We start from the raw sequence: 20,308 nt of genomic DNA, 5'->3' as shown, positions 1-20,308 counted from the left end.
CATGTTTAATTTAAGTATCTGTCATATGTCAAATTCGATTTCAAAGTGAAAAAAAATAAAAAAAAAAAAAACAAGCGCGACCGGCGGCAGGGGCTCTAACTAAACTCGGGTTACAGACGTTTGTTCCGAGATTACCGGCCATGGTTGTTATAGCGTTTGACTGTATTTTACATCAATTAGTAGTCCAGTCTATGACGTAAAGAAATTGGTATCTATGAACCATCTGTCAAACATGCACATGTCAAAGTTCTCTCAACAAAGCTGTTGAAGTATACTATTTATTAAATATATATGTTATTATTAGTAAGACCGTTATTATTTTATAGTTTATATGTGATTGTTTTAATGTTGAACTACGTACGAAAAATTGATATGATGGTATATCCAGTACAATGGAATCTCTAGAGCAAGTAGATGTTCCCTTAAATTGTGAGCCTGGTGCGAGTACAGAAAGTGCAATAGTTGTAACTGATTCATTTGATGAATATGCGAAAGAATTGAGCTATAGAGACAATGATTTAACAGAAAATACAAGTACTATTAATAAAATACAATCCAAATGTCAAGACATCGAAAATGACGCGACACAAATTAATTCTAACTCTGTTGAAATAACGATACAGAATAATGAACATAAAGATTTGCCAGTGGAAGACGATAGTTCAGTTGTAATCAGTGATGATTATTTAAGAAATTCCGAATGGCTTAGTAAAGAGAAACATATTTTCATCTTAAGTTCTGCAGGTAAACCAATATATGCTAGATATGGCAATGAAGAAAAATTAGCAACAACATTTGGTGTTATGCAAGCCCTGGTTAGTGTGATACAATCTAATAATGATATTGTAAGATCTGTACGCACAAAAAGTACTGAGTTTGTTTTTCTTGTCAAAGGACCATTAATTCTTGTAGCAGTGTCTAAGACAAGAGAAAGCGTTTCACAGATAATACTGCAATTAACGTAAGTAGATATACCATATGAATAGGTAATTTGAATTATGATTTTTTTATATGATTCAAATATATTTAATATAAAACATCTAGTGAATAGTGTGAAATTACTTGTGGTGATGTCTATTTCATGCATTATATTTTTGCACCATATTTATATGTATGAATATGTACCAATAATAGTTGAACATGTGTAAGATTTAAAACTATATTAAGTTTTTAAGTAAACGCTCAATGACTATAAATAAATGTTTGTTTTATAGGTATGTTTTCAACCAAATTATCAGTATCCTCACATTGTCAACATTAACAAGAATTTATGAACAAAGAAGAAATTATGATTTACGCCGAATGTTGGCCGGATCTGAAAGGTTAATTGACCATTTATTGCATTTTATGGAACAAGAACCTTCATTTCTACTGGGAGCAGTTAAATGTTTACCTTTAGCACTAAAATATAGAGATACTATTGCAAATACAATTACAAATGTGTGTCAAAAGATTAAAAATTTAGTATTTGCAATTTTGATTGCTAAAGATCAATTAGTTACATTAGTGAGAATGAAGAAATATGTTATTCATCCAGCAGATTTGCATCTTATAATAAATTTAGTACACTGCTCAGAATCATTTAAGAGTGCAGAAAGTTGGACACCAATATGTTTACCAAAATTTGATTCCAGGTATAAATAAATTAATAATGCGTAAGGTATTATCACATAATAAAATAGAAAATATATTTAATGTTTTAGTGGGTTTCTTCATGGACATGTATCATATTTAGCTGAAGATTGCCAAGCATGTTTGTTACTATTAACAGTTGATAGAGATGTATTCTTTACTTTATCTGAAGCAAAGCAAAAAATTACTGAGGTTCGTTTAATTTTATTACTTTTTGTTACTTATTTTTTAGTGGAAAACATTTTTAGAAACTTCGTAGGAGCAACTGTCTTGAGGCAATTAATGAATCAATGAATCAGTTTTCTGTAACACCACAATCCATTGGAATCACGGGGATGAGGCATTTTTTATATAAATGTAAATCTACTGCTCAGTTATTTGGTTCTGCAATACAGGCACCATATAATTTACCAGGTAATTTTTAACTACTCTTACTTTATCTATTAGTCTTAATAATTAAACATTTAAATAATAACTTGAAACAAACAAATAATACTTAATATGAGCTTAAATCACTACATGATAAAGCTGCTTGAATATCATGTTTTTATAACAGGGGAATTTAAAAGACTATTTGGGCTATATCAAAGAATGCATCATAAAATTCATAACAGAGCTCGGCCATTAAAACTTATGTACATGTGCTTACAAAAGGAGACAATGCTAGTTTGGGTAATGTTTAAATATGATTGAAGATTTCTGCTTGTAAGGATGCACAAAATAATGAATTTTACTATTTCAGATAACTACTGGATTTGAGTTGTATGTCACTTTCGATCTTCTTGTTGAGAAGCAGAATGCAATAGATTCTGTTAATAAATTGTTAAAATGGATTAAGAAAGAGGAAGAAAGATTATTTATTTTAAATGCACCCACATTTTGAAATATTTTATCAATATAATGTTTTAATTAACATTTATTGCTGTTTCATATTGTGAAATGAAGAAATGAATTCTACTTACAGCAAATTGTATTAATATATAAATATGTATAAGCATTTATGTAAAAAGATGCCAAACAACAAATAAAATCTTGTTTTAATGAAAATGTATGCAACAGAACTCACCAATTATATGTAGTTATATATATATATATATATATATATATATATATACATAGCTGGGCATTAACTCGTTAATCCGTTAATCGTTAATTAACGAAGTTAACATTTTGATTAACGGATTAACTTTTAAGTTAACTTTTGAAAATGTTAACGGACACGTTAACTTCCGTTAAAATGCCAGAAGTCCGTTAATCGTTAATCCAATGCCCAGGACCGTGCCTGGCCAGCGTGCAGTGCGTGCACCGCACGCAGGCGGCCGCCTTTTGAGACGGCCGAGGGGCGGCCAAATGAAAAAAGAACAAATTCAAAGACGGCCATAACAAAAAATGATCGAAATAAATAACTGTTGCATTAAAAGTCTACTGAATTAAAAGGCGGCCAAATTAAAAGACTGTTGGATTAAGAGGCGGCCAAGCTCAAAGTCCGCTGAACTCATTCGCTGCCGTAAAGTCCGCTGTATATATCTAACAGACCAAAATTACCGTAGTAAAAATCAGCCAAAGGCGGCCCTATTGAATGCGACTCTGTTTCTAAATAATTTATAAGTTATAAACTTGGTGTAAGTGGCAACTTTGCCTAAATCAAGTTGCATGAAGTATCCAACATGTGTTAATAATCGACTTAACAATGAAAATATATTAATTCTTGAGTACATTGCAATGTGAAAAACTATCGCAGATTATTCAATTTTGTACACATTTTTTAAAAATATTAGTTATGTTTTATAAATAGTTTAAAAATTACATATTATTGAACAAGAAACAAACTGTAGTAAATTAAAAACAAGATCCAAATTTCCAAAGCAATTTGTTAATCAATAACTGAAAAACGACTCGTCGATTATTGACAAAATTTAATCAGCAAGATTTTCAAATAAAAAACGTTTGTAATGGTTTTTGAATTTTTAAAATCAATTCACTAATTAAAAATTTAAGACTTTTTTGAAAATTCTAAAGGCAAAACTAAGCAGCACGAGTGCTTATCGAATTTACGAATTTTGACGATTTTTCAAATGGGATTGTGCATTTTTGAGAAAAGGTCGACTAAAGATGAAATTTTGACTCAAGTAAAAAAGCGCCGCTCATTTTTGCAATCTTTGATAGTACATATTTTAAAAATTAAAATGACTTAATGTGGGTCGAAATATTTAGTTATCTTAGAGACCATGATCACTATCGCCAAAAAAGTTTTATAAATATCATCGTAAAGCAATATTCACCAATTAAACACGAAGAAACGAACCGACCGATCTCTTAGAATTAATCAGCACGATTCCTAAATGATATCTTTCAAACAGTTCCTGAATTTTTAAAATCGATGCAGAATTTTTGGCTAAAACGCGTACAATAAATTTTATATTTTCTTGTTGATTAGAAACAGCTTGGCCGATCGTCGCACAAAACTGACAGGCGCTAGTCATTATCTAGTTACATCAAATAACTTTTAAACTTTTGAATTGGATTTAACCGTTTTTGAGAAAACGTTGCCGAAAATTCAAAAATCGGCTTTCAAACGATTCAGAATGACTTAAAATGTCGAGAAAACTTGAAAATTACAAGACGATTTTTTTCGTGAGAACATATTGGATATTTTCCTATTATGCTATTTTTAAGGGCGGCCATTTATATGCTCGCACGCAGGCGGCCACATACCCAGGCACGGCCCTGCCAATTATTACTATTTACCGCACGGCACAGCTTCAGCCAATGCCTTATTAAATGACATAGAGAAAAGATTTGGACCACTCGTGAATGATGAACAGTGCCAACATGTTCAAAAGACTTGTTCAACGATGCTGCATTCATCGGGGAACAGATATTCATAAATCAATTTATTAAATACAATACTGCTATACCCTCAAGCGCTGCAGTTGAACGTTTGTTTTCCACGGGTAAAGACATTTTGACACCAAAACGAGCCTCGCTTTCAGACGAAAACTTCAACATGAAGAGAAATATGCACCTAATACCCGACGCTTAATCCGTCGCGCGTTTCCTATTTTTCGCAAAAAAACTCTTTCCCTTTATTTAGAAAAAAATTCTTGTAAAAACAATATGCAATCATGAAAACAGAAAGTTGACCAATAGCGTTATTATCACGGTGTGTGCATAAAGCGCGTCGCGCCAGTAAGGGGTTGAATTACACATTTGAATTATACAAGTATTTTGTTTTATTCATAACCTGTTAACTTCCAGAACCTAAACCAATAAGTTTTTTAAGTTCACTAACGCAACGATATAAAAATGTAATTTTACACATATTAACGGATTAACGATTAACGTTAACTTGCGTTAATTATTCCGAAATGTAACGCTTTAACGTTTAACGAAGCTAACTTTTTTTGTAGCGGATTAACGATTAACGAAGTTAACTTTTTGATTAACGGTGCCCAGCTATGTATATATATATATATATAAAATAATGTGTGTGTGTGTTTAAAGTTTTTTAAAATAATTTTGATGTTAAAATATGTGAACCAAAATTTTCAGGGCAATTCATCAAATAAAAATAGTGGTATATAATCATTACTTCCATAGTGCTAATATAAGCTGAAGAAAACTAAAATAAATTGTTACATATTCACAATATCACAAATTTAACTACGTAATCAATGAATTTATTTCAAAAGAATGTTACGAATACAAAAATTTTATCAAGCACAGACTAGTTGAGACTTTGGACTAAACTATTTTAGGTTTTTGTGAAAATTATTTATGATGAATAAGAGAGAAAAAAAAATTATATACTGAATTACAGAAACTGAATTGAGAAAAAAAAATTATATACTGAATTACAGATGACCATCAATGGGGTGATATTATTGGATAATTAATTTATTTTCGATATGATAACATTTAATTGTATTAATTTCTTAGAAGATTTAGCTATGATGATAATGTTGATGTCATTTGCAATTGAAATAAAATAACAAGAAAGTAAATCAGTAATGTAAATAAAAGAAGTAGTCAGTATTTAAGTTCGATTAGATAAGTAGAATTCAAATGGTCTGATGATCAGTGGTCTTTTGTGAGAAATACCATCAGAAGCATAGATAAGTGATCAGAAGCTTTAGACAGGTCGCTAAATATTGATGTATAAAACGTGGTATCTTCCAAAATGTCAATTATATGTTATGAACTAAACTACAAATTGAATGAGAAATTACGAAATTGGTGCTGATTCTTAAACAAAATATATTTATTGAGAAAATGCGTTAATCTGGTATGCCTATTTTTTCTGTGACTTCATTCAACAAAGCCAAAATGAGAGTTGGATTTTCTATTAGACATAAAGAAGGATCGACAATAAAATGCTGCCGAGTAACAATTCAATACAATAAAACAACTATTGGTGCATGGCATCATGTCTTAAGGTAAATTGCTGGAACTTCTCGTACCAAAAATTAATGACTGATGGTACCAAAAGATGACCATAACTTTAAAAGAAAAATAAAGAAATTGAAGACAAACAAGATTTAAACAGATACTTACAGATATTTTAATTATAATAAATAGTATATTAATGTATAAGATAGTCAAATGAAATGTATATACGAAAAATATGAAAACTGTTTTCATAATCTCTTATACCAGGCACCCCTGACTGAGATATGAAAATAGTATACTAATTAAAAAAAAAATTATTTATAAAAACTAAAAAAAAAAAATAGAAATTTTGCGACTTTTGACATTTTTGAAAAAGATTGCCATTTTAAAAAAAGTTTATTTTTTTATACTGTTAATCTTTTTTTCATAAATTTTAGCTTTTTTATAAGGTATGCTAAATTGTTATTTATAATAAGGTATGCCAAACGTAAAAATAAAATTTTCATTTTCGATTTTTTTGCGAGTACCATAACTTACCCTACGGAAATTAAAAAATTATTTGTTATATAACTATAGTATTATTAATATAAATATTAAATTCCCTAAAATATTCCTTGAAGCACAATGTTATTGTATAAAATTGAATAAGGAATAAATTTTGAAATAGTAACGTTAAATCATTGTATCTGTTCATCATAATTACTTTTTATTGAATTTCATTAACGGTTCAGCTGAGGTTAGATTTAGATGCAATCGTACCTATGATTAAAGTAAATAAATATATTATATTCTTATATTGTCTAGGGATAAGGAGAACGCAATCAAAGGACACTTCATATAGCTTAAACGCAAGGCTCAAGACGGTATATTAATAAAATGGCCTAAACTTTATATAGACATTTCGAAAATAAATAGGTATTGAAATTCAATACATTATCAACTCCACATATTTTTAAGCAAAAAATCATTTGATGCACAAATTAAACAAAACTTGAAAATCAAAGTTTTTTTCGAGTTTTTCATTTTATTTATAAAAGAAGATTTTTTGCGTGCTGATGAGTATAATAAAATTTAGTCAAACAAAATGTGTTTTTAAGTTCTTACTTGATGAATACCAAATGCAGAATTTGGTTCGCACGGCACAAATCCAACTTTATTTTTAATATCCCATTAAAACTTTGCATAAATCACAAAACTTTTGTAAACACTACCTTCAACACTAAATAATAATCACACGATTTCACAGGTAACTGAAACCGACGGTTATCTACGATGTCGAATGCTTGACATTTAACACTTTGAGCCGGCAATGGGCGAACGATCGGCATCGTTTACCTCATACACAACATTGTTTAGAACGTTTCAACACATTTCACTAATATTATATTTGATCGATTTCGTGCAGACTAATTTTAGTTTTTACTTTAATACTCCTCAAGCGACGACGCCGGCTATAAGGTAAGTTGGCTGCCCTGTTGGCCGGTGATACGCTCAACTTGTTAATATTTTTTAAAATTACAGTTTAGTCTATTAATTAAGAAAAACAAACTACTCCATTTTTTGCGAAATTTTAAGTTGTCAAACTTGGGCACTAATTCGACAAGAACATTTATTAGTTTTGCGCGATGATAATTTTTCTTATAATTTACATTTTTTGTCCACGTTTTAGCCTAAAATCCTGAAACTGTTTTTAAAATTTTGTTTGAAAGATATCAGCTCGGCTGAACGGTTTCTTCATAGATAAATAAGCATAATGGGTTTCTTCGTAACTAACTGTTGAAACTTTTTTTGGGTTTTTAATAAAACTGTGGATATTGACAAAGTTCATTATCTACTAAACGAACACTATAAAATATTATTAGCAATAGACTGCGCGAAATCGTTCAATGATTTACAATATTTAAACCTAAAATAATTGACAGCTTTGTTCAAAATTAATTAATCTGCAGTTTAACAACATAAGGCCGCCCTATAGCTCTCTATATTTAAATTACTCATAAATTAATATATTGATATATTTATTAGTTCATGCAACTTTCCGTGGGTCTAGAAATTAAAAAAAAATTTTTTTCTTCGTTTTTCTTAATATTTTTAAAGATAAATTTTAAACATTCAGGAATATGTGTACAAGAGAAGTTTTTATAATTGAATTTGAATTTATTTTCGAGGATATAATCGTTTGACCACGATAATGCAACTGTGATAAACGCGCTTTTCTCAACTTCTACTGGACCAATTTAATTAAAGTTTTTACTGACAATGAGTCTTCTTTATAGACTTTTCTTCGGTATGAACTACGCTCATCAAATAATTCCGATTGTTACCATTTTTAGAAAAAAATGAGAATATCAAAAAAGTTGATTTTTTGTGTGAAAAAAAAACATTTTAACTTGTTCATAGTTCATGCGATGAAGACATTATTCGAGATGAATAATATATATACATTTTTTTCTTTCAAATAATTTGGAGGGGCTAAAATTATGGGTATATTTCGGTGTCATTTTTTTGAGATCCACCACTATCACACTGCAGAATTGAAATTTTTACTATTTTTAATTTTCATTTTTTTCTATATATACTCAAAACATTAACTAGTGACGTGTGATAAAAAATTTAGGGAAAATATTATATGGTTTAAGAGGTCAGAATACATCCTTAATGCAAAATGCAACTCAAACCTCATTACTAAAACAAATTACTGATTATTGATAAGAATTGTATTAGCTTTTCTTTTATATTAAGCAATTTATTCCAATATGATACTTAGCATCATAATTTATCCAATATTTGCTGGTGAAATAGAAATCTCCTGTAATTTGCATTTGGAAAATAATTGAATTTTTATTACATTTGACAATAATTGGCTGACCACACTAAATCTTGACTTCAATGAATTGGTGAAATAGACCTCATAAAAAGAAAACTGTAACAACTGTTATTTGGGTTTTGAATCGCAGTGCCAAAAAAAATCATATGAAGGATGATCGATTGATCTTATACTACAAGGATTCCATCAAAATAACTTGGATGTTTGATGAAAAGACAAATTATATAAAACTGAAAGTTAAAACTTGGAGGAGTGCAACTTGCACGAAAGTACTCATTACAGGGAAAATGCTTATTAGACAACATTGTAATAAAAACAATGCTCTCACACAACAACAGAAGGCTTATTTTATTTCTTATAAAATACCAATGTGAATGCAAACATTTATTGAAAATTTTATTGCTTTATTAATAAATATTTACACAAATATAAAATTGAATATATTTTAGACACGTTATATACCTAAATGCTATTACAATCATAGTCATATAAAATTGGTATACTATTAAATCTAAGGAATTGCTCGCTTCATTAATTCTTTTAATTATTTTTGACAAATAAAATGTTGAAATATTGCAATATTCATATTAGCAATTGTGAATACTTACATTAAACCTACTTATAAAAATACAAAATTTCAGTAAACACAGTAAGTGTAATCCCAAAATAGTGATGGTTTTGTGCTAGTCAAAAAATGACATGCTTTTAATACTTGCTGGTACGGTGGAAGATTCAATCGAAATTTCTAAAGTTCACTTTATCACAAATCATTTTCACATACATCACATATTTAATTATATTTCAATATTGCACAACAAAGCGTACACATGTGTTGTGTATACCCGTTGTTGTAGACAATGATTTTCATTTTTGTACTGAAGCAATCATATTCATATGGAAGTATAAATAAACACATACATCATCATATATTCATGAAATACATGAGTCGCATCTGAACTTTTTACAGAAGTACTGTAAAAATATATGATCTAAACCAATATGACAATGTGTACCAATGATGATTATTGCTTTCAAAGTGTAGCATGTATTATAAATATACATACAATTAAATATATATATTATATATATATATATATATATATATATATATATATATAATATTAAATGTAAACTTATATAATCTAACCATATTACTTAACCAATCGAGTCTTTTGCACAAGTCTTGTTGTGAGACCATCATCCTTGGGCCACTCAGCTAAAGCTGCCTCCGTTAAATTGAAGTTTTTTAGTGCAAAATCATTCAAAGTGGTGAACTGCAAAAATAATAATAATAATTAAAAGTCACACTTGATGTACTCCTTCAACAGTTACTAATAAATAAGATGACAAGCATGTATATTGGCCAGACTTGTCAGAACTTAGATAAAAGACTCAGGCAGCATGAATTACAATGCAAAAATATAGATAATAAAAAATTTAAAAGTATGCTTGTGGATGCGCTAATATCAACAACCATAAGTTTGATTTTGATAATCCCCAAATCTTATTCCATGAAAAAAACTTATTAAACGAAGCATAGCAGAATCAATGTTAATAGTTAATTGAACGTGACAAAGATATAAAAACAAGATAAGTAACATATACTGCACAAGATAATTCCAAGAGACCTACAAGCAGCACTAGTGAAATTTTTTTTAAAAGTATATTTAAAAACTAAAATCCTACAAAAGGATTATAAAAAAGTTGTGTGCATTTAGATATGTATGACAAATGGCAGATATAATACAGGATCACATAGTCATGAATTCTCTACTGAAAAGTTCAACAAAAACTATTTTAATAATATGTAGTAAGTTTATTTCTGTTGAATATAAAATAAAAGTTGAATTACTTAATGCATACCTGCCAAGGGCTGTCATCATCAGAACTGTGTGTATCTGCTTCAACTTCCACATAAGGTTCAATTTCAAGATCACTATCAACACCTTCAATGTTTTCTTCATCATCATAATCAACCGCAAAATTTTCATCTCCTACTTTTTTCATATCTCCTCGTTCCAAAGCTTCAAGGTGTTCTAAAAAAAATAAATAATTTGTCTTTAACTTGTGCACAACTCCTACACATGATTATAAATTATAAACAAAATTGATTAACACTGAAATAAAAATACAAAAAACAGCAGTATTTGTTAAGGATTGAGAAATAAAATATTTACAACACAGTAACAGTGTCAACCGGTAAGTTGTTATTCATTTGACAAGTATTAATAAGAATATGTACTATGATAATGTAACTATATCCATTATTAAAAATATGATTTTAGTTACAGAATTCTAAAGAATATATTAAAATTTTTGTTAAATATGCATACTAAAAATATTGTAACTGATTTCATATAATCTATACCTGGATATATCATAGCTTTCAGAATAGCCATAGGATCTTTCTTTGACCACTTTTGGACTTCTTCATCCATCTTCTCGATTTTAGAGGGATTCATTGCCCATAAACAACCTATAAATTGATTGGCAAATAAATATACAATAATCCATAGAGAGTCATTAGTTCTAACATTTTGAAAATATCAATTCACCTTTTCTCTGGCTGCCACTGGTAGCTGGTTTTTCAATTTTCTCAAAGCATTTGTTCAAGCTAAGATTGTGTCGAACTGAATTCTTCCAGCCATTAGGAGCAGTCTTGAAGTATGGGAAATGTTCACTAAAAATATGAATAAAACTTACAAATTTATTATAACCGAAATTTAATAATAATCATAAAGACGATTTAATCAAAATTGTAATAAAAAAGGTAGAAATAATATGAAAATGTAGTTAGTGTCAGTATACATGGTATATGAAATATGACTAGTTACAGGTTTTAGATTGACATATTGTTGGGTAGTGTGATTGAAAGAAATTAATAATTCACAATTCATCTATATTAATTAAATTAATCTTTAAAGTGACGTTTATCATGTAATCATTCATTTGAATTTTCCATACCACATAAAACTGTAGATCTCTGATACAGGTAAACATCCATACTGAGAATTTTTTAATGCCAAAGCTATCAAACATGAATATGAATAAGCAGGCTTGGGATAAATTTCATTTCGTACTGGTGTAGAGGTACTGATCCTAGGTTGAGAATTTAGTGATTCTATTGTTTGGCTCATAAAGCTATCATTGATTTGACTTTTGTCAATATTTTTTATAATGGTAGGTTTCACATTCACTTTCGTTGTGGGACTATGGAGTGTAATTTTCTTTTTATTAATTAGGTCTGAAGAGAAATCTTCTTGCGACATGTGAAGATCTTTCACAACTGACTTAGATGTTGATCTTTCATAAGTCTTTGTTGCTGAAATCTTCACACTTTTCGGTGAAAATGTTAGATGATTCTTTGCATCTGGAGACGACATAGGTGAGTCTAAACTGTTGTTCAGGATTCCAAACCTGGACTTGACAGGCCGAACTTCAGAATACAAAACTGGCATAACAGAACTTGGGTCTACCATCATAACATCACTATCATTCCCGCTCAGATCTAAATTGTGAATTAAGTTATCATCATCAAGCCCATTATAATAGTTGTATTTAGAGCCAGTTTGCATATCAAGTTCCAGAGGTGTCAGATCACTAAACAGGCTAAGAGGCACATCTCCTGATCCTCCCAATAATGCAAAGTCCGAACGAACATCATGGTCTAATATGTCATGCAAGGAATCCGTTATGTAAAAATCCATGACTCCTAAATCAAAGGCAGGTTCATCCTGCAAAAATATATTTATTTATCATAAGTACCATAATTGTGCGCAATGTAGTTAACTCGAGTAACGCAGAAAAAAGATTTCCGGGCGGCGCCGGCATGTTATCAGGAAACGGTGAAACAGTGAAGTTTATCATACTGGACATAACGATGTGCCGAGTATAGCAAACCCCGTTTCCATTTTTTAATACCTATGCATAGCTACGCACACAACCTCTATACATATATATTAAAGCAAACATATAAAAAAAAATGATTATGTGCAAATTTTAGAATATTCTTAAAAAACTAAATAAACAATATAAAAACCAAATGATTTTTTTTTAAAGAAATAGATTAGAAAACTAATAAAAATGAGTAAAAAAAATAAAAAAGCTAAAATTATTTATGAGTGAAATTATTTATTTATTTATTTACACACACACACACACACACACACACACACACATATATATATATATATATATATATATATATATATATATATATATATATATATATATATATATATATATATAGATTGGTTCCAGAAAAAGCCGTGTAAAAAAAAAACGTGTAAAAAAAGACATTGATCTTATACAAAAATGGGTGATTTGTCCTACTCTCTAAAACCTATTAAAATTAGTGAAAAACAAGAATTTTCAAGAACAAGAATTCATGTTTATTTTAATAATAGTTCCCCTAAATTAGTGCTATTCACATTTGCTTTGACCAGTAAAAATTGTTTGTACGCGCTAAAGGGGAATTTACTTAAATCTTTAAGCTAGTGTTCGCAAACTATCGATACTATCGATGGTTTCAGACTTTTTTCTTTCATAAATACTTTTTTGTGATATGAACATTCTTCGCAAAAATTAAATTTGACAAAAAAATTTAAGTACATAAAATTTCAAATCGTGCTAAATGGAATAAAATCGTGTAAAAAAATTAAAAATATTCACATTAAATTTCAATATAAAGGGTATGGGCGTGTTTCCATACAGAATTGGCCCCACCCTGGTATTTAAATAATTTTGATGCCATTTTATAGGTATTTTTGAGAAAATCCGATATACCAAATTTCAAATCCGTAGCTCATCATTTGGCCGAGATATCAGTGAAAACATGTGAAAGTGGCCCCTTTTTTCAAACTCACTTTTTGTCGGAAATATGAGAGATATCAAAAAAATGTTAACGTCATTCTATTTATACTGATCTTGTCTATGTTGTTCATAACAAATAATGTAAAAAAATTATTTGTTAGTGCGAGAAAAAGTGAAAATAATTTTTTGTTTTGAATTTTCGGGTGGTGCGGTTGTTTGGACTAATTTTTAATTAGCATCATTAGAAAGGCTATTAAATTTTCTTTTAGTGTGCAAAATTTTGTTTTATTTCACGTGGTAGAACACATTCAAAAGTAGAAAAAACCTGAGCAAGAACACGCTCGCGCTCATATAGCACCCGTGTAAGTCGTCTCTCATTCGCAACGACTAGCAACAGCATTGCTCGCCGCGCGTCTTGATAAATTAAAACATTTCTAATAAAACACAAGATATATACATTTATATTTTGAATAATCATATATTTATATGTATATGTATTAATAATAACTATATTTTTATGTAATTAAATATATATTATTCATATATTGCACATGTATATTATATGATTTAATCATCATTAATCATCATTAATAATTAACTAATTAATTATTACTTGTTAATTAAGTATTAATTATTAATTATTAGTTAATATTATTTAATAATTATCACTAAATAAATAAAAAATAGGTTGATAAAAAATATACATAATAATAGTATTACTAAATACACTTAATAATAGGATTACTATTCATGCTACAGCAATGTATACAAATGCAAGTATGGTATACTAAGTTAGTCATAAATATATTAAATAATATCTTGAAGTTTTTTTTGAATTAAATAATATATATTATTATTTAAATTAAAGATTATATATTCAAAATATATTCTATTGAATAGAATTGCTCGCACGCATAAACCACACATAAGATAACAAAATACAGATAGAATAAAATTAATATAATTTTCAAATTTAACTAATCACAAAGTTTTTAATAATTATTAAATAATTAATGTTTTTTTTTAATTTTTGCGTGGTCTACACCTTTGTACCAGTCGATTTTGCACTTTTCTTATATTTTAGTGTCAATTTGATTTGATTAGTATATAATTTAGTTGTTACCATAATACAATATATAATTATAATGCCGCGAAATTCTAAATATCGTTTTAATTGAGGATGATACACAATAGTACAGTAGTTCAACAATTATTATTAGTATTTATAGGTAGAGATATTCTATTTAATATATTTTATATATTATTCGATTTATAAAAAAACTTCAAGATATTATTTAATATATTTTCAGACTAACTTAGTATACTTGCAATTCTATACATTGCTATAGCATGAATAGAAATCATATACCGATATACTATTATTATGTATATTTTTTATCAACCTATTTTTTATTTATTTAGTGATAATTATTAAATAATATTAACTAATAATTAATAATTAATACTTAATTAACAAGTAATAATTAATTAGTTAATTATTAATGATGATTAATGATGATTAAATCATATAATATACATGTGCAATATATGAATAATATATATTTAATTACATAAAAATATAGTTATTATTATACATATACATATAAATATATGATTATTCAAAATATAAATGTATATATCTTGTGTTTTATTAGAAATGTTTTAATTTATCAAGACGCGCGGCGAGCAATGCTGTTGCTAGTCGTTGCGAATGAGAGACGACTTACACGGGTGCTATATGAGCGCGAGCGTGTTCTTGCTCAGGTTTTTTCTACTTTTGAATGTGTTCTACCACGTGAAATAAAACAAAATTTTGCACACTAAAAGAAAATTTAATAGCCTTTCTAATGATGCTAATTAAAAATTAGTCCAAACAACCGCACCACCCGAAAATTCAAAACAAAAAATTATTTTCACTTTTTCTCGCACTAACAAATAATTTTTTTGCATTATTTGTTATGAACAACATAGATAAGATCAGTATAAATAGAATGACGTTAACATTTTTTCGATATCTCTCATATTTCCGACAAAAAGTGAGTTTGAAAAAAGGGGCCACTTTCACATGTTTTCACTGATATCTTGGCCAAATGATGAGCTACGGATTTGAAATTTGGTATATGGGATTTTCTCGAAAATACCTATAAAATGGCATCAAAATTATTTAAATACCAGGGTGGGGCCAATTCTGTATGGAAACACGCCCATACCCTTTCACAAAAAAAAAGCCGAATGATGACACACAACCGTGTCGAAACGTATAAATAAATAGTTATTTATTTGTTTCTTTTATTTCGACGATTGGCGCAAATTCACACTCAAGGATATATATATATATATATATATATATACTCGTATATACACCTAAGGCTGTTTTTACACGGTCTTTTTGTACACGGTTTTGATATAACACGGTTTGAAATTATTTATTATTTTTTAATTTTTATTTTTATTGAATAGAATATTTAATGTCCAAATATTAAATAGAATATTTACAAAAAATCCTTCATTTTTATTTATTATTATCGCGTATTATGTATCACGCAAAAAATCGTACTCACACTCATTTCATAGTGACCAGAACAACATCTCATCAGATGGATGATTTGTTTGTTCATTTAAACAAACAATATTCTAATATTCAGTTATTTTTTTATAATATATACAAAAACTTCTTTAATCGTTTATTTATGCGGGTAAATAACCATTATCTTTTAAATTTGTTAAAATCAGTTTGTTTCTAATATAATTTGTTTTTAAGAACATTGACAGAAAAACATACATAGTTCCGAAACGTTTATATTTTTGACTTACATACTTTAATTTCTTAAAAAAAAGAAAATGAAAATAAGTTAACGCACTTTTATTGAAAAAAATCGTTTTTAGTTTCATAAATGTATATAATCTATCATACAGGTAATTAATTCTGTTTTTTCTTAATACCCAGTTCTAAAAAACTTTTTAAAATAATTATAACATTTCGTTATATAGTCCACTCTTTATTTTATCATTTTTACTTTAAATATATTGTAATACTTTATTAATGTCAACTCTTTCACAATTTTATTTTAAAAAAAAAAATCCACTAATATCTATTTCTCTTAAGTATATTGTTTAAATCTTATCAAGATCATGTTTCTTGACAGATGTCCTGAAAATGGAACGTACCGAGTTCCGAAACGTCGACAGTAAATAAATAAAAAAAATGTTTTTAATAAACTGTTTTTTATTATCTTTGATTTCTTTGTTCGTAGCTCTACAATGTATAGTAAATAATTGTTGCTTCTCAAATCTAATATTTCAATTTTTTGTTAGATATTTTTACAGGTTTTCTGATCAACTCATTTTTTTCTTTAAAATATTACCGATAATCAATTAATAAGGATTTAAAATAAACTTAAAAAGCTTAATATTTTCTATTGATGTTAAAAGCGCACATATTCCAACAATAAAATCAAAAACATTCAAAAATTATATATATATATATATTTATATATATATATATATATATATATATATTATACATCATATATATATATATATATATATATAATATAATATATATAATTACATATTAAATAGAAAATATTATCAATAAGATAGAAAAAAAAAAAAACAAGCCAATTCGGTGAAAAAATCAGTAAAAGATCGCACTATTATATTAAAAATCTTATTTTTAATTCAAAACAATATGTATATAATATATATTTATTTTAATATCAATATATTTTGGTAAAATAAAAGCAGAAGAATATAATTTTAAAAAAAATACAGGTAGATTTAATTGCGAGTCCTCAATTCTTTTTTCATTTGTAGATTTTTAGATTTGTATAAGCGGTCGTGGGGCATGAGGATAAACAAACGAATACGCGGGGTATTGTATTCATACATGAAATACAAGCCAAAACTTACGTTCAACTCACACATACATGCAGAAACATTACGCAAACATAGACAAAGCATGTATACAGTTAAATCCATATCAAACAGTAATCTGAACTAGTATTAAACAAATGCAATATTTATAAACATATACCATCAATTTATAACCTTTTAACAATTTAAAATAATCGGATATGAAATAATACTGTAGATATGAAGATCTGAAATAATGTTTTCTACTGAATGAATGTGTGGTACCGTACAAGAACTTTATTATTGCCTAGGTTATAACATAATTCAAATTGGAGATTAGCTTTATATCTATTCTACGCATAAATATACCGTATTTTTAATATATAATTGAATATCGAATGACTTGTGCAACATATTCATAAATAAAATGCTAAATTTTTGTATGAATATTAGCCGAAGGAAAAGAGCGGGATTCACAAAATGGACGAGTCCAAGCCACTCATGCCGCAAATACAATCAACAATACAATACTAAACCAAGATAGTACTGATTATAAGTCGATAAAACAAAGGCCTACTCACATAATATTTAATTTGATTGAGATCTGAGTGTCCCAGTGATATATCCTCTAATTTTAACATCTAAACAATTAAATAGCAGTTGACAGATATAAACACAAACAATAAGCGCCATGCGCCAAACAACACTAGCTCCGCTTAACCGAAGTATGTTCCGAACCACAGAACAATACCAGATAGATGCGCCGCGTTTGGCGCTCTAAATTTTGGTAACTTATCGGACTACTCAATAGATGGCCGTCGCTACAAATCTTCGAAATTGCACAAAGACGAGTTTAGATTGCGTATTTAATACCAAACAAACTTTAATACCAAACAAACGAAAAGCATTCTGGCCAAATTAACTTAAACATGCCTTGACTGTAACTGAATAGATTATAAATTAAATATAATTCAAATATAAAGATTTTTTTTTGATAATCTTTATTAATTGAAATGTTACATTTTGAGTTTTGGCTTGATTTATTTTTAGTGCTACATCATATATATCTATAGATATTATTGAATTAAAATACAATAACAAACAACAATAAACAATATTTATTAAATATAACTATAAAATTTTTACAAAATGAATGACTAGAAATAGCCAAAACCCATATTATGATTTGAATAACGACGTGCTAAATGTGCATTCACAGGCAATATTGTTTCCATAAATTAAATAATCAGTCAATATATCTATTATAATGACAATATAATAATTTGTATTAAATTGAAATTTTTAATTTATAATCACTCATTTTTTGTGTTAAAATGTTGGTATGATGTTTATGTGAAATGTCAATTGTCGTAGTAGTTTACAGTTAAATATATTAATTTGTTCATCGAAAGTTGAATTAATTGATGAATACGTTTTATTATTAACTGTTTTGTGTAAAAATAAAATGTTGAAACCAAAGGCTCTAACCCAAGTACTGAGCCAAGCGAATAGTGGAGGGATAGAAATAACATTGTGAGTCTTCATATCATATTCACTATTTATGTTTTTAATAATACAGTATAATCAAATATTAGACTCTTAAATCGTGAAGGCGCATTATTAGCTTATGCCGGATATGGAGACAAAGATGCTAGGATTACAGCAGCAATCACAAGCAATATTTGGGCCGCATATGAAAAAAATGGCAAGAATGCATTTAAAGAAGATTGTTTACAAATGATATTTATAGAGTGCGCAGAAGGCAGAGTAGCCGTAATACAAGTATGTGAAAATAAATTTGTTCTTTCAATATTTATTTATAATATGTATAACTTAATTTGTAGGTTGCCAATCTGTTGCTATGCCTTTATGCTCGGCAAACTGTGGGCTTTGGTTTACTGAAAGAAAAAGCAAGTGCTCTTGTACAATATCTGGAAGAACCATTGAAATTAGTTGCGACATCGTAACTCTAATGAATTAGGTAAAATAAAGTGGCTATACTTGCTAATATATTTAGTTGTGGAATTCTACAATATTTGAATAATTTCTTACAGGAACGTAATTGTACATTTATTTGATAAGCAAGAATTTCTCAACACCAAATTCTATGTGGAATATTTTTGTTCAACAATATCAATTGTAAATACAATTAAAGATATTATTGATTTATATATATATTTTTAAAAGTTACAAAAGTCTAACATTATCCTTGTGATATGTGAATTATGTGATCCATGATAATGCTTGTGTAGAATTAAAATAAATTAATATAAGCATATATTTTAAATAAGACTATATAAATATCTAATTTACCAAAATAAACAGTTATTCAGTTATAAAGTTAATATTGAAATGTAATGAACAAAAGTATGAAAGAAGTAGATATAATAATAATACACAACACTTAAACAGAACTCAAATACCGGCTATATATAATGGTCTTGCTTAGTGCTATTTCATAGAAATTTTGCTGCGTGAAGTGAATTCTTTAGGAATATGTAATCAATTTTTTGACGTTAAAGTTTTGCAATGATAGAGTATAGAACATAGGTTATTTTAAACGTTGAAATTTACAAGAAAAATTAATGAATGTTTTTTATTCTGAAGCTCCTAAATATTAAGTGTTTTTTTTTTAATAAATTTTAAGAATTGATGTATATGACTAAGTGATACATTTCAAAAAATTTGTGAGTGTTCTCTGCCTACAAAGAAAACTGAATCCAGGTGTACATAATTATTCTAGTATGCAGTGGGTGAGTTTAGGGCAATTAGGTATATTGAATGAATGCGATT

General features: G+C 27.9%; 3 protein-coding genes across 3 annotated transcripts; 2 read left to right on the top strand and 1 right to left on the bottom strand.

The window, feature by feature from the left end:
• The first annotated feature begins 311 nt into the window (after positions 1–311).
• Positions 312–2,515, top strand: LOC113364176 (vacuolar fusion protein MON1 homolog A-like). Its single transcript, XM_026606659.1, has 6 exons — positions 312–961; positions 1,215–1,634; positions 1,704–1,824; positions 1,881–2,046; positions 2,189–2,304; positions 2,375–2,515. Exons 1-6 carry the CDS (start codon positions 393–395, stop codon positions 2,513–2,515), a joined length of 1,533 nt encoding a protein of 510 aa, XP_026462444.1. The 5' UTR covers positions 312–392.
• A 7,484-nt stretch (positions 2,516–9,999) lies between these two features.
• Positions 10,000–18,171, bottom strand: LOC113364192. The gene is made up of 6 exons (XM_026606682.1): positions 18,097–18,171; positions 11,813–12,582; positions 11,404–11,528; positions 11,217–11,324; positions 10,712–10,884; positions 10,000–10,122 (listed from the first exon to the last, which is right to left on the bottom strand). The coding sequence occupies exons 1-6, from the start codon at positions 18,154–18,156 to the stop codon at positions 10,000–10,002; spliced, it is 1,359 nt and encodes a 452-aa protein (XP_026462467.1). The 5' UTR covers positions 18,157–18,171.
• A 686-nt stretch (positions 18,172–18,857) lies between these two features.
• On the top strand, positions 18,858–19,660 carry LOC113364184 (ragulator complex protein LAMTOR2-like). Its single transcript, XM_026606670.1, has 4 exons — positions 18,858–19,048; positions 19,111–19,297; positions 19,360–19,496; positions 19,570–19,660. The coding sequence occupies exons 1-3, from the start codon at positions 18,981–18,983 to the stop codon at positions 19,480–19,482; spliced, it is 378 nt and encodes a 125-aa protein (XP_026462455.1). The 5' UTR covers positions 18,858–18,980; the 3' UTR covers positions 19,483–19,496; positions 19,570–19,660.
• Positions 19,661–20,308: the final 648 nt, after the last annotated feature.

Source organism: Ctenocephalides felis, unplaced genomic scaffold, assembly GCF_003426905.1.
Source record: "Ctenocephalides felis isolate EL2017-DRISC unplaced genomic scaffold, ASM342690v1 CF-g0.4_SCAFFOLD_00388, whole genome shotgun sequence".
In the NCBI taxonomy this organism is placed as follows: domain Eukaryota; kingdom Metazoa; phylum Arthropoda; class Insecta; order Siphonaptera; family Pulicidae; genus Ctenocephalides; species Ctenocephalides felis.
This window is presented reverse-complemented; position numbering and strand designations above follow the sequence as displayed.

Coding starts and splice junctions, on each gene's coding strand:
- LOC113364176 (XM_026606659.1), top strand. CDS start 393: ATGGAATCTCTAGAGCAAGTAGATGTTCCCTTAAATTGTGAGCCTGGT. Junction 1,635..1,703: donor TTACCAAAATTTGATTCCAG/GTATAAATAAAT, acceptor TTAATGTTTTAG/TGGGTTTCTTCATGGACATG. Junction 1,825..1,880: donor CAAAGCAAAAAATTACTGAG/GTTCGTTTAATT, acceptor AAACATTTTTAG/AAACTTCGTAGGAGCAACTG.
- LOC113364192 (XM_026606682.1), bottom strand. CDS start 18,156: ATGTTAAAATTAGAGGATATATCACTGGGACACTCAGATCTCAATCAA. Junction 10,885..11,216: donor GAAAGCTATGATATATCCAG/GTATAGATTATA, acceptor TATTTTTTTTAG/AACACCTTGAAGCTTTGGAA. Junction 10,123..10,711: donor ATGATGACAGCCCTTGGCAG/GTATGCATTAAG, acceptor TTATTTTTGCAG/TTCACCACTTTGAATGATTT.
- LOC113364184 (XM_026606670.1), top strand. CDS start 18,981: ATGTTGAAACCAAAGGCTCTAACCCAAGTACTGAGCCAAGCGAATAGT. Junction 19,049..19,110: donor GGAGGGATAGAAATAACATT/GTGAGTCTTCAT, acceptor ATCAAATATTAG/ACTCTTAAATCGTGAAGGCG. Junction 19,298..19,359: donor GCAGAGTAGCCGTAATACAA/GTATGTGAAAAT, acceptor CTTAATTTGTAG/GTTGCCAATCTGTTGCTATG.